The sequence below is a fragment of the Cygnus atratus genome, chromosome 24, assembly GCF_013377495.2.
Source record: "Cygnus atratus isolate AKBS03 ecotype Queensland, Australia chromosome 24, CAtr_DNAZoo_HiC_assembly, whole genome shotgun sequence".
Taxonomy (NCBI): domain Eukaryota; kingdom Metazoa; phylum Chordata; class Aves; order Anseriformes; family Anatidae; genus Cygnus; species Cygnus atratus.
In genome coordinates, this window is record NC_066385.1 from 5,462,674 (window position 1) to 5,476,964 (window position 14,291).

The following is a 14,291-nucleotide window of genomic DNA, read 5'->3' on the forward strand; positions in this document are numbered from 1 at the left end:
TACAGCAGGGGAGGTGTCAGTGAGGTTAAAACTAGTTTCCCTGGCTCTGCGCCAGCCTTTCTTCTTGCAAAAACCCCTTTTCTCCTGCTCTTCTCGTTGGCACTCGCCATCTCTGCGGCCACCGAGCCAAGGACATGCGGCAGAAGAGGCTGCTCAGAGCAGGCCCCCCAGGAGGGACACCCACCCCGTCCCCAGCACCGAGATGCCTCCCGGGGTCATCCCACCCCCGGAGCTGGAGGCCCACATGTTCCTCCTCCTAACCCCTTCCCACTGCCCCCGCCATCCTTTGGGGTCACCGGGACACGGCTGGAGTCAGAGGTCCTGGTTTTGTTCCCTCTGCCTTCAGGGCCACGCTGGGCCCTGCTCCACGCGGGGACGTCGGCGCTCACCTTCGGGAGGGAGCGAGCTGCCTGCAGGAGTTTACGGCGGTGCTGCGGGTCACCGATCCCGATGTCCCGAAGGTCCTGGTCTTCCATGACATTACAGCCCTGTGGGGACAGGAAGGGGTGACACGGGAGCACAGCCCGTGTGCGTTACAGCCCCCACCCCACCTCGGGCCCCAGCACAGCCCGTGCAGCCCCCTGGTGCTGGCCCCGAGCAGGCAGCTCCCGAGGAGGCAGCTCAGCCTCGCGCAGCCCCACGTCCCCGCTTCAGCACCGACACAGCTGGCACAAGAGCGGCCGTGGCACTGCAGCAGCCGCAGGGTGGCTCGGTGGGACAGTGCTGCTGCCCCCTCCCCAGCACAGCCTGCCGCGAGCGTCCTCGTCCAGCCTTTGGGTTTCAGGCCGTCATTACAGCGACCTTCCCGTCTGAGAGGCAGATCGCTACTTAACAATGCCATTTCCCAACGCCCATGTAATCCCCAGCATCCCCGTAACCCCCAGCATCAGGCTCTGCTCAGCCTCCCTCCAGGGCCACCGAGAAAATGCATTTCTTTCCACGAGAGCAGCGGAGCTCAGCTTTCTCCTTTTCCTCGTTCAGGGGAGCAGCTCGCCCCCAGAGACGCGCTGGCTGCCCCGCACCGCTTCGCTACGGCTCGGCTTGTGGCCCCTGCCCCGTGCGGAGCAGGAAGGGACGCATGCAGACCGTGTTTATTCACCCCCCTCCATCAGCACCCGCTTCTCCCCGTACCTGGGGGAGCTCAGCGCGCAGCCTGGGCTCGGCTCCCCATGGCTCTCGTGCGACCACGACACCGCAGCAGCGAGCTCGGGGCTCACGGACGCGCAGCGCTGGCTCGCACCCAGATCCTCCCCCCCCCCCAGGACCTGCCTCCCTTCGCTCTCGGGAGAGGCACAGCTGAAGGTCTGAGCTGCCGGCGCTCCGCTGCTCCACATTTTGGTTTTGTAAGAGAAACCTAATTAAAATTGGCTGTCGGGCAATGTGCTGCTGCAAGGGCACGCAGGCTGCGCAAACAGCGGGCAGGACGGCCAGGGCTTCGGGAAGGGGAGCTGGGGGGGAGAATCTCTCACTGTCCTCTTTAAAGGGCGGTTTTTAAATTCCTTCCCACCCTGCTTGCTTGGTTTGTGCCCACTGGAAGATGGTGCTGAGCACGAGCAGCACCGCTCGTGCCACGTCCGTAGCCTGCCGCGATAACTCCTAGGGCTCTCCGTCCCCAGGAGATGCTCTGCCACCAGGATGCTGAGACGAGTGCTCAGAGCAGCAGCAAATTAACGCCGCAGATAAGAGGTGCCCGAAGCAACGTCGCTGGGGAGAGCTGCCCTCGGAGGCCAGACTGCAGAGAAACAATTATTTAGCAAATGACAGTGGCAAATTAAATCAGCGGGTGGCTGGGAAGCAGGGCTCGGCAGGCACTCGGTGACCGCCAGCGCCCGCAGCAGCGAGACGGGTGCTCCTCTGCCTCCGTCCTCCCTTGGCAGGCAGAGCCGCCCGACGCCCTCGATTCCTGGCAGGCCTTGGGGGGACCGAGACCGCAGATCTGGAGCAGACAGCTGCGGCACAAAAGCGTTTGTCATCGGGGGCTGCTTAAACGGCCGAAAGCTGGGGCTGAAGGCTCCGCAGCTGACGAGGGCGGTTTGTTCCCTGCCTTCCCAAAGGTCAGCTCGCAGCAGCAGCAGGCTGGGCGCTGGGCTGGGGCACCCGCTGCCAGCTGCAAAGTGGCCCCGGGACCGCCCGAAATGGCACCGCGGGATGGGTGAGAGCTCTGTGGGGACGCACTCTGATAGATTGCACCTCACGGCCCGCAAGCAAACCGCTGGGCCGCACCTGAGCGGTAACAGCACACGAAGCCTCCTACGAGGACGTCACTGTGCCGTGTAAGCTGCCCTGCGCTCCTCCCAGTTGCAAAAGGAGGCTCTTTGCTGATAGAAGGCTCTGCCGGTGCCCATGTGCTCTAAGAGCAGCCCAGGCTCCAAACCAGGCCGAGAGCAAACCCCAACCCAAGCAGGGCACAGAGCTGTCCCCAGCGAGAGGCAGCCGCTGTCAGAGGCAGCGATCACCCAGCTCGTTCGCAGCAGCAGCAGCCCGCTAAAAAGGGAAAACATCCCTCCCCTTCCTCGCTCACAATTCTTAAGCCAAAAAGCCCCGTTCAATGTGTTTCTGTAGCGGGGGAGATGTGTGCTCTGCTCGAGGAAGAGGATGAAGGGCAGCTTAACTGCATGGACGCGCACCTCACCCGGCCAAGCGCTTTCGCAAGCTGCAGCTCTGCTGAAGAGGTCGCCGGAAGGTCCTGGGGAGGAAGCACGTGTGCGAGGAGTTCATCTCCTGGAGTGAGGCGGCTTTTAAAGGGCCTTTTAAATGGACAGAAGGTGACCAGAGCAAGCAGTGGGGTGTCTCCAGAAGCCTGGTGAGCAAAACATTACCCTCCTGCCAGGGGGGGCAAAGGGCAGCGCGAGGGGACACCTCCCAACATCCCCGCAGCAGCAGCAGCGGGTTCAGGTCACGGCGCGGGTACCTGGAGCCTGCAGCTCCCGGCCCCTCAGCCCGCTCAGCACCCCGGGACCTGCCTGTCCCCGAGCTCGGCCGCTCGGTTCCTCCCCAAAGAGCCGGGTGCCGGAGCTGCAGCAGGCGCAGGGCCTCGCGGTGGATGCGGGCGCACCGAGCAAACCCTGCACGCACCAGCGGGGGCGGCGCGGACCTGAGCAAACGGTGACATCGGCTGCGTGTAAGTCTCACGTACCAAAATCAATAGGCTCGCTGCTCCTCTGTGCGTTTTTCACTCCTGCTTGTTTTCCAGCGTTGAGCCTTTTTGGTGCTAGCGCGCTGTAGCACAGCCACGCCTGGCCAGCACGGCCCCTCTCCAAACGAGGGGTGTGGAGCTGGCTGCGCACACATTTCCAGGCTGCCTGTTTTATGCCGACACGTGCCATGCCGGGCCCAAGGCAAGGCGATAGGTGTTCTCCCACTTTTGGCATCTCCAGTCCAACAAAAATTGCTTGCCGTGCAGCAAGGGTACAAGCTAGTTAAATACTGTAAGAGCCACAGCTTTCTCTACCACTCCTTATCTTGATGTGTCACATTAAATTCCCTCGGTGCCAGTCTGTATTCTCAGGGTACTTAACCAGGATAGACAAAGCAGAGCAGCTCTGAATAAATCATTAGTCTATTGTGCATGAGCCTCTGCTTGGAGGAGCGTCCTTTAAACCCATCCGGATTTCATCTCCAAAGAAAAAAAATAAGCTGCTACTAAAATAGATAATTAAATGCAAACACGCTGGAGATCTTTTAACCTTTGCCAGCTGAACAGATGAGCTGTTTATTCTCAGACTTTAAACCTGTTTGCGTTTAACACGCTGTTCAGACAAAAGCCAAGGGGCAGGGGTGCTCTGCACAGCGCCCCGGTCCCGCTGCCACCTGCCCCCGCGCCACGCAGCGACTGCCACGGGTCTGCTCGGTGCCCTGCTCTCTGCGTCTGATAAATCCTTCGCATCAGGAGCCCCCTAAGCAAGGAGGGTTCCCGGGCACGGAGACCCTGCTGGGGTCTGCTGCAGCTTTCCTCCGTCCCCGCCTTTCCCAGCATTTTGTGCTTCTCACCGCCAGCCTTCAGCCTTCTCACCCTCCCTGCCCTGGCTTTCTGCCCTCTGCCCCGCCAGGCACCGAGCTGCCGAGGCCGCTGGGTCTGTCCCTGAAGCAGGCAGGAGCCATCCCTTTGCTGTAACAAGGAGGGGAGACGTGGAGAAACGTCCTCACCCAGCAGCTCGCAGAGGAACAAGGGAAGAGGCGCTCAGTGCCGAGACGGAACAAAGCCTCTCCACCACGCAGCGCTGCTCCAGGGAGACCGCCTTGATGCAGGGCTGCAAAATTCCAGAGGAACTGCTCTTGGGTGAGGTTGTAAAAAACGCGATCCCGCTGTATGGTGTATTCGGTTTTTTGTGCGTGTGTTTTTTCGCTGTTTGCTTTTTTAAAAGCAGGCAAAGGTCCCCGTTGGTGCTGACAGAGGTCAGCAACCAGGCCAGCTGCCATCTCCCGGCGTCCCGCTGCAGGCTGCCGAGCAGCCCTGGCACCCCAAGCCCAGGCTCACGGCCGGCCCCGCTCGGGGTCCTCTGAGGACAAATGCGGCAAATGCCCAAGGCAGGGGAGAAGAAAGCTCCCTCCCAGGGCCTTGCTTTGCTGTTACCCAGTCCTCTACGGCTCAGAAATGCCAATTAGAATCACTGAAACTTTCCAAAGACGTACTCAGGCTGCATCCGTTGTGACAAGTGCTTCTTACCTTGTGCAGGCTGCCAGGCTGCGCGCAGCGTGCACAGCTCGGGGCTGCACGAGGACCAGAGCTCTCCTTTTGCTCATACCGGGGAGGGGGGATGTCTGAGCGCCCCGTCCATCCCACACCTCACCATTTCCTCCTTCAGGGCACAGGCGACAGCTCCTCACTTCCACCAGGAACAGCTCTCAGCACTGCCCGCACCGCAGCGGGGATGCACTCAGGGGCTGCCCCGAGAGCACTTGTGCTTGCATTAATCCGGATTTCGGTGCAGCGCCGCACGCACACGTTAATAACTGTTGGAAGTGTTTTGTTCCTAGAACAGCTGGGGTGATCCCTGAAACAATCCCCTAAGAAGCAAAGGCTGTGCTTTTTTGCAGCAGGCACAGGAGCACAACGCATCCCTTAACTCCCCTTCGTGCATCAGTTCGGCCCAGGAAACATTCCTGCAGCGCACGTGTACCTGTGCTGGGATGAAACGCATCGGCCGAGCCCTCTCCCACGCCCAGGGTCCGAACGATGGGCGCAGCCACAGACACCTGAACCTGGGCAGGGTGAATCCCACTCCCCAAACTCCAACCTGGAAGAGACCGGCAGCTGGACAGCCAGCCCCTGTGCCACCCTCGGTCTGGGTGTCACGTTATCATCCCCAAATCCGTGCTTCAGCTTCGGGGCTGAGCAGGGCTCCCTCCACAGAGAGGGGCAAATGCCCAGGAGCACGAGGGGCCCCTCCGAACCCCGTCCCCGCCCTCTGCACGGCCTCGAAGGAGAGCAGAGATCCGCCAGCGACCCATCTCTCGTCTGGACGGAAACCCAGCTTTTAGAGAAAGGCTCCGCTTTAGTCATGCTTCGCATCCTACACTGTAATTAAACAGCCTGCGAGGCTCCAGGTTTCTCATCAAAGGAGAAAAGCACAGTCGGAGGTTGCACCGTACGAAGGCAGCGTCCCCTCCTGCCAGTTAGGTGACCCCAAAGCCGAGCGTGCCAAAAGCGGAGCCGTCGAAATCTGCCAGCACTGCTGCTCCAGCAGGGCGCTCCGCAGGCACTTAACTACCCAATTTTCAGATGCTGCTTCTTGCTCAGAGCCTGGCTCTGGTCCATTCTCTCTTTCCAGCTAAGGAAGGGCCCAAGGCAAAGAAAGTTTCGTATAGGACGCGGAGTCTTATCCAGCCAGCAATGCAGTTTAATGAATCCCGCCTGTCTCGCTAGGCTCACGCTCATACAAGTGCTGCCGCTGTTACTAAACCACGTATTAAAGACAGGCGGCGGACTGCGGGGAAGAACTGAGACCAGAATGTGTTTGCTATTAAAAGCAACAGATGCAAAACCCAAACACAGCTTTTCCAGACTACAAAGGCTTCTGCAAACATCTATAGCAGAGTGCCTTCAGCTGGATGAGCCAAAGCATCCATTTTTTCTTAGATTAATGCACACAAAGCTCTTTTTTCTCCCCCTTCTCAGTAAATTCAAGACAATTTGCATCTTGTCAAGGATTTTGCTGTCACCGCTCTTGCTTTACTTTTGGCAACCAAGAGCCTGGATGCTGGAGATGGAGCCGCATCCAGCTCACCACAGAGGCAGCGCGAACAGGGATAACGTGGCAAGTCCCAAAGCCCAGAGGCCGCGCTTCCCTTCGCCCCCACGCCACTCACCAAGCTCTCCTTTTGAGGCAGGAAAATAAAGACAGACAAAGAAGGATCCTGCACGCTTCTATAAAGCCACCAGCCTTCAGAGCCTGGCAGCCTTGGGCAGCACCCCGAGGGAAAGGGAAGGCAGCGAATTTAGGAAGATGAGCTACAGCGAGGGCATTCCTGCGAGCTGACAAATCCACCACTGCAGCCGGCAACAAACTCTGTCCCCAGGTCTGTTAGCAGCTAAAGGCTGAGGGCCTTGGTTCCCTGGGGGGCTGGAATTTGCACGTTTGGCCTCGCACACCGTCCCCGCGTTCAAACCCATCGGAGCTCTGCGGTGCTGGGCAGAGCCGTCAGGGCTGCCCGGACCTGTGCTTGGGGCAAACTGCTCTGATAAATCTCATTCAAGAGGACAGGAGCAGCTAACGCTGTGCTGATGGACTAATTCATTACCTCGTCCTAAAAACAAGCTTGCATTCTGTCTGTGCAAGTGCACAATCTGCTCTTTGGGGCTTTTCACCCCCCTTTCACAGCCCCCAAGACCCAAAACCTCCCAGGATGGATCCAGCCTCAAGCGGAGGCCCCGCTGAGCACCTACAGCACCACGAGCCAGCCCTGGGCGCTCAGCCCCTCCGCCAAACCCGCTCTGGTGGCTGTCGACCCCAAAACCAGGACCTACCCACTCCAATTTCATGGAGCAACAGCAGCCCTTGGCCACGAGAATTCACATTTGTAGTTGGCCTCATGGTTTTGTGCCTTCCCTTAGTGGTAGCTGCAGTTTGAGGTAGTTCAATGGAAATTAGGGGAAAAGAAATATTTGTTTTGCCAAGGCCATGACAATGAAGGCCCAGCTCTTCACATAGCATTGATTGTGGAAAGGACTCCTATACAAAAGCCTACAATAAATCCTCGATTAACACACAGCCACTTCATTTTTGCTTAATTTTTTTCCCCCCATGCACACTGGCAGCGTGACAATGGCAACGGAGGGAATCGGTCACGGTTGTCAAGTTCAGGCAATTTTATTGAGAGCAAAAAAAATTAACTGCTACTTTAATGGCTTTTTTAATGTTTATTGGGCCTGGAGCTACTAATGAATCAAATGTAAGTACTCTCTAAATTGCCAGTTCTGGTCCACCCACTTCAAAACCCACTCTGAGCTCGCTGCTCTCTGCGAAGTCGCTTTCATGGTGCGCGGTGCTGAGCGCCGTGCTGCCCTCAGTCCCCAGCCCTCAAAAGGTCCCCGAAGTGCTCCCTCGGAGCCCAGCTTCTGCATCCCACGGGTCAGGTCAGGCTGAACACGCTCGCACCGTCCCCGTCCAGAGATAACCCGAAAAAGCAAACCGTCCTAGACAAAGCACAGCCCTCGTGAGCCACCCAAGCAGCGCCTGACGCACTGGAGAGCTGTCAAAAAAATCCTTTCGCTGCATGAATTGGTTCCCGCTCAGACGCTTGGCAGGAGCTCTTACACCAGGGTCCAATTCCGCTCTTACGGGGTGCTCATCCAGGGCATCGAAATCAGTCTGGAGACCGCGGCAGAAACGCGTTTCCAGTATCCTGGCAGCAGTGATAAACAGAAGACAATACCATGTAATGTGGCTTATGAGCTCCCTAAGTCATAAAACTAAATGAAAGCCATTTCGGCAATAAATCTGCCAGCCGGCACGAACCAGGCCGGCGAGATCCTCAGATCTGATTCACCATTGTTAAGGGTGGATGGCCGGCACGTCTAGGTGGCAGCTCCCCAGCGGCTCAGCCCACACCGACGTGCAGGATCGGTCACCAAACGCCGCCGTGGGACAGAGCCACGCACACAGCATGGGCTTTAGGAAGAGCAGGCCCAGCTCCACCAGCTCGAGACCTCCTGCCCGCTCCGTTCCCCGGACGGCTGGAGGTTGCTTCAGCTTGAAGCCAAGGCCAGCTGCCCAGGCACGAGCCGCACACGGGTCTACCTGCGCCTGGCTGAAGGTATTCCCCGAGGGCTGCGAGCGTGCCAAGTTCTCCCTTCCTCTCACCACATGCAGCAGCTGTAAAACCTTGTCTGTGGGATGTCTGAAAGGTCGCTGGTCTGAAGAGGTCACCGCTTGGTGCAAAACTCAACCGGAATACGGCAGTTCAGTTCTGCCCTAGATGGCTACTTGAAAATGGCAAAATGAAAAACGGTTTCAAACGAAAACAATTGTCAGAGCACGCTGAAAGCCCGGCGGCACCCGGGGGGCAGCGCCTGCAAGCCAGAAGGGACAGTCGGGAAGGAGATGGTGCAGAGCAAAGCTCGCACTCGCTCACTGCTCATGGGAGATGCCCGTGCTCCAGCAGCGTGCGGCAGGTGAAAGCAGCGCGCAGCCGGCAGCCAGCACCCGAGCACCGGGACTTGCCGGGAGAAGGGGACCCAGCCCCGCACGCATCGTGTCCCGCGGCAGCTGGAGGGCTGGCATCAGAGCCAGCTCAGAGCTGTGTTTTAGCCCTGCTCTGCTCACACATCAAGCCAAAGCCTCGGCTCTACATTATTATTATTTTTTTTTTTTAACTGCTTGCACACAAAAACAGGGACAAGGGGAAGGCTATTCTGTACTGAAGACCACTGCAGGCTAATCTAACATGGCACTGAATTGCATTTAATCTAATTAATGTCGCTACTCTCAATTATTTGCGGATACCCCATTCTCCCAATCCTGTCATAATTCTACCACTTCTCCCCAGTTATAAAAAAAAGAAAACCCTCGAGGAGCCCAGGGCACTACACGAGGAGAACAGATTTCCGTTTCTGATGCTGTCTGATTGAATCAGCATTAGCTGCTTTCCACGCACTCCATGGGAATGCAGGCTTGAACACTAAAAATTTAAAAAAAGCCATAAGAAATAGGTTTTGTTCTCTTTTACCTGCTCATTTGTGAACTGAAAGATCTTTGGACTAAATAAGAAGTTCAGGCACAGAAAAATCACCGAACAGAGCACGCGAGGTTTGCCCTTCTCAGGCATCAGGAGCCGTCTCAGGCAGCACCGGGCGGTCAGCCCTCCAAGGGAAGAGAAAAGCTTTAGCAAACATCTCAGACAAATTTATGGGCTCTAACGGATCACAAAGCACTAACGTGAAGGTATAAGCAACGGCACTTCTTTCTCCATTTCGGAGGCAGAGCTCCCCTGTGAACTGTTGCAATCCCTTGCCACCACCACTGGCTCCGTCCTTCCTCTCCCCAGCGCGCAGCACAGCCCAGCCTGGCCTCTCTCCCCAGGTCGTCCCGCGTTTGCCAGGGGGCTCTGGGATGCACTCTGCATCTCACAGCCCCAGACCAGTTTCCCCGACCTCCCGAAGCGAGCACCTCCTGCAAAGGCACTGGTGACCACAGGGGACGCAGCGGGACCGAGCTCTGGCAGCAGGACCCCTCTCGGTTCCTACTCCTCTGACATTTTTCCTACTCTTACAGCTCCCCCGGTTCATTACCAGCCAGGGACAATTAAATTGATTTATAGTGCTTTTTTTTCCTGAATGACACTGCTCACTCACTGCTACGGCTTTGTGAGCTGACCTTTTCTTTTCCTCCTCCGGTGGAGGATGAGGCAATGGGTCTCCTGAAACGCCGTGCAGACACTAGGGCTGCATTCCTCCACGTGGGAGGTAGCAGCGCTGGCCTCTCTTGGGTGGTGGGGTATTCTTGGTTCATTAGGACTGTTAGCATTTGGCATGCACTTCTGCTGAGGATTTGGGTCTACTTGCAGAGCTGTATTTTGCTAAGGCCAGGACAGCACAGCCACTGCCAGTAATCCTCAGCGAGCAGCTTCAATTCGGCGATGTTTACCCATCGCACAAATAAACCTTTCCCCTCTAATGACAGAACTCCAGCAAGCTGCAGAGCAGAGGAGGAGGATTTGAAGCACCATCTCCATTTTCTCTTTAACTCCCCAGCTGGCTGAACAGGCTGCTCTTCGAATTAAAGCCCCCCATGAAGAGCAGAAGGTTGGTGTCACAGTCCGATCGCCCCAAGCCAGCACTGCTGACGGTGAAGGTCACAGCGTGGCAGCGGAGAGGACGAGCCAAAGAAGCTGCTCCCAGGGACTGCAGGGTGCAAGCTGGAGAGAGACAGCAAGAAAAGCAGGGAAGATCCTTTCCTAGCATTGCCCACAAGCACCACAGCAAAGCAACTTAAAGGGAACAGAGGTTATCCAGAAACAGCAGTGTGGCTCAGTACAGATGTCACCATTTGGAAAGAGAACTCGGTCTTTTAGGAAACAAAGCTACTTCAGTCCATCATTTATAGCCCTCTTCTTCCCTCTATCAAGAGAGAAGATCACGCACCATCTGAAATAAATGTAGCTTTAGTCCCTCCCCAGAAACACGTACATTTGCAAGTAAATTTTAACATCACGTCAGATCGACGTTTAAATAATCCTGCTGCTTCGTGTCAGCAATATCCACTCTCGACCGAAGTCAATACTTGATCGGGATTGTTTACTCTGAACCAGTCATAAACGTGCAAGTTTCTGCGTTTGACTGAAACCAGTCAGCATCCCTGAGATGCTCTCGTGTGCCATACCAAACACTGCAGCGCTTTGTTTTGTTTTGCAGCTCTAACAAGAATTCTGCATCATGGAAATACTGATCAAGAAACTCTGCCTTAAGAGCTGGAACAAAGCAAGGCACCAGCGAGGCCAGCGCTGCAAACTCAGCCCGTCTGCTGCTTCCCAGCTCAGCTCCAGCTCCTAAAACACCAGCAACTGTGTCCAGGCAGGAGGATACTCCTTGAATTTGTGCATTAACATGCGTGATTCCTTGCTTGCCCTTCCCTGATAGCCAATTCGTAAGCCCTCAGCAGTGTCTGCAAGTTCCAGAAGTGAGAACGTTCCCAACAGGCACAGCCTGACACCGCTCAGAGCTAACTGGTACTGCAAGTTACTCTGGTGTTTGTCCTGAATTCCCCCCCAGAAAGAAACAGCACTGGCAGAGAGACACACGCGGGAGAAGGGTCAGTCCTGACGGCAGTCATCGCTTTTCCCAAAGCGGACCCAGGGGGCAACCGAAACGAGAGGTTTGCTGCCAGTGGCAGCGCTGCTCCCATAAAGCCAGCCCGTGGGCAGGGGTCCTGCCGGAGCCTGAGGCCGCCCAGCTGCAGGCTGCTAAAAAACTTGTCCCTGCTGCACCTCTGGAGCTCCCCAGAGCAGAGAAACCTCTGCTCAGCATTCACAGCCCGCACCAGCTATCTGCTAAAACACACTTCTCCCTTCCCTTTTTATGGGAAAACCCGTAAAACGTTCATGGCTCGCGTTACAGTTTACATCCCCAACCCTGCCTTTTCGACCTAAACCGTGAAAGCCGCAGGTCTCCCAAGTCTCCTTGGGCCGGCGGCGCTCCCTGGTAAGCACGCACGCAGCGGGATCGCTGCCTCCCTTCTGCCCATCGCTGCTCCTCGCCGCTGCTGGAGACGAAGCTCGCGCCGGCCGCGTGTCCGCAGAGCAGAGGGAGCCAACCACATATCAACCAGTAACGAGTCTGGATTTCCAAAACCAACAGAATTATTAGTCTTGGAAACAACGGGCATTTCTGCCTTACATCTGACTAAGAAGCTTAATGTATTTACAGAGAACTTTTCAAAATCACTTCACCGTGCTGTGCGTTCGTGAATCATTTCCCCTGTGTCGGGGGAAAGGCTTTTGTAACACAGGGTGTGAATTAACACGAGAGCCAAGTGAAAATACAAAGGGAATTCGGAATTCCTGAAACCAGAACTGCCTAAAGAAGGGGCTAGAAGAGCATTAAAAACTAAAAGGCCAAACTTCTGCACCCTCCGAGTTCTGTCTCTTACCACCTTTGCACTACCTACTTGGTGCGCTACAGCATTGTAAAAATCCATTTTTTTTTTTAAATAAAGCAACAGCAGCAAACAGCACGGCGCCAGCCAACGCTGCATCTCCCCCAGTCCCCCCTGCAGGATGTGCTCTTTGTTCGACCATTCTCTTAACCCCCTCACCTGTACGTACTGTGGGCTGAGAATTCCTCATAAACATATGAGACTAAGGAGCTTTTCTAGGAGGCTGTGTGTTTTACAGCATGCTGCTAACATTTCGCTCGTGATGCTTTTTTGTCTCCCCAACGTCCAGGCTTCTTGTTTGCACCCAAAGGGGCCACCCGGGGATGCAGGCAGCCCAGGGAGCGTCCTTGGCAGGCTGAAAAAAACCCACAGCACTATATTGAGGGCATAATGTGACGTGAAATCTTATATAGGAAACAAGTGTTTCTCTACGAAAAGACTCCAACTTCTTAATTTTTGCTACTACAACTTAATTAGCCTCACAGCCCATCTGGCGGCTTGCAAACCATCACTTAGCATTCGTTAGGCTTGGAAATAGCTAACATAATGAGGCCCTAGCACAGGCTGAGCCTTCCACAGAAACTGATTTAAGCCCAGGACAATAATGTCACTTAGTTTGAAATATCAGTGACCGAAAGCAGGAGTTAATACAGAAATTATTGCATCAAAACCGAAAGGAACGGGCAACCAGCCACGGCAGGAGCCCAGCACCGATGCCCTTTCAGTACTCGCTGCAGCAGCCAGCTTCAGTGTCTACAACAATTTTAATAATTCATCTGAGAGCATCATCATCAGTGTTAAAAACAAACGAACTCAGTTCCCATTTGTACGGTGTCTGAGAGTTTTACTGCCGCAACATCAGCGGCTGAAGGGAAGTAACAGCACGGAGGAGATTTTTACGAATTAGACTTTCAGACTGTGCCGCCTGCATTAGCCTGAAGTTCCTAAGGCTCAGATAAAAGGATTTAAAAGCCAGATTTGACAGGGGTGCCAGCGTCAACTCCCCAGTAAAAAGGATAAACAGCAAAGAGGAAATCAGCCAGGGTTTGCAGGAAATCTTTGTTAAATTATTTGACCTTTTAAAATTGAGAGGAATGAAGAAGGAGAGAGCATCCCACTGCCTGGAACGAGCAGAGGCTGATTTCCTTACAAACAAGAAAATTCTGCACGAGGCAGTCAGCAGCTAGGCAGCTATTCACTGCAAAGAACCACAGTCAATGCAAATTCCTGCTTCTGAGCCTCCGGCTCCTGCTTTTCCGGGGCCAAATGGAAAGTTGAGTTCCTTTGTTGTTAAACTTCTGTACTGGGACGTCTATCGTCGCGCTCGAGACGCCGTATCTGCTCACTGCTGGAAGAGGCAGCCCAGCAGCCCGCCGACACCACAAAGGTCAGCCTGTCGGCAGAGGACCCTAAGCAGGGACCTGGGGGTGATCCGTTTCAGCACCGGGCGGAGGCAAAAGCCTGCGAGAAAGCCGTCGCCTGTCGCCAGCAGCTCCCCTGCTGAAGGTGCCTGAACTAGACAAAGGAGAAGCCGCTTGCCATGGAGGCCAGGACGTGGGGCTGGGTACTCACAGGGGCACATCTGCCAGCGTTCAACCTCCAGGGCTGGGCGGAGATCCCATGACGCTTACAGGAACGTTTGTCCTGTTGGTCAGGTTATTTTTTAAGAGCATAATTGCATCCTGCCTTTCCATACCCAACCGAGGCTGCTCCCAAGCGCCCTTCCCTGCCCTTCCAGCCGTGCCCCGCTCAGTCTCCCTTTCTTTCCCTGTCTGCCCCCCGCAGACCTCCACCACCGCACGATGGGCGCTGCTTTTAACTTGGGAGAGCAGGAGGCTCCCTGCAGACGCGGAACAGTCTCATTCACTCGCCATGGTGTTTTCGGAGCCCTTTTTGCCTGGCTCACAACACGGAGTGACATCCCCCTGGATGTCACCTCTCTGTACCATCCTCAGCACCAAGGAGTCCACACGCAAAGGCATTTCTTCAAGCTGCACAAAAAGCACCCCCCCAGCCCAATTTGTCTCTGCAGCTTGTCATCCCATGCAAATTCTCAGATTTCTGCACCGTGCCACCAAGTTTCTATGCAACCAAAACCCTCAATATTAAACATTAGGGTGCTGCCATCATTAGGTTTCACAGCCAACAGTGTCAACACGATCAGGTTCAGCTCATTAACATCCTGCCTGCATGCTTAGA

At 55.5% G+C, this 14,291-nt stretch overlaps 1 protein-coding gene across 12 annotated transcripts in view; it reads right to left on the reverse strand.

Moving 5' to 3' along the window:
• The window catches only part of ANKS1A (ankyrin repeat and sterile alpha motif domain containing 1A), a 106,911-nt gene that overhangs the window by 14,097 nt on the left and 78,523 nt on the right, over positions 1–14,291 (reverse strand). For all 12 annotated transcript variants that reach the window (XM_035569061.1, XM_035569059.1, XM_035569062.1 and 9 more), the window contains one exon: positions 390–488. In XM_035569061.1, the coding sequence (XP_035424954.1) occupies positions 390–488 (99 nt within the window). The remainder of the gene's footprint in view (positions 1–389; positions 489–14,291) is intronic.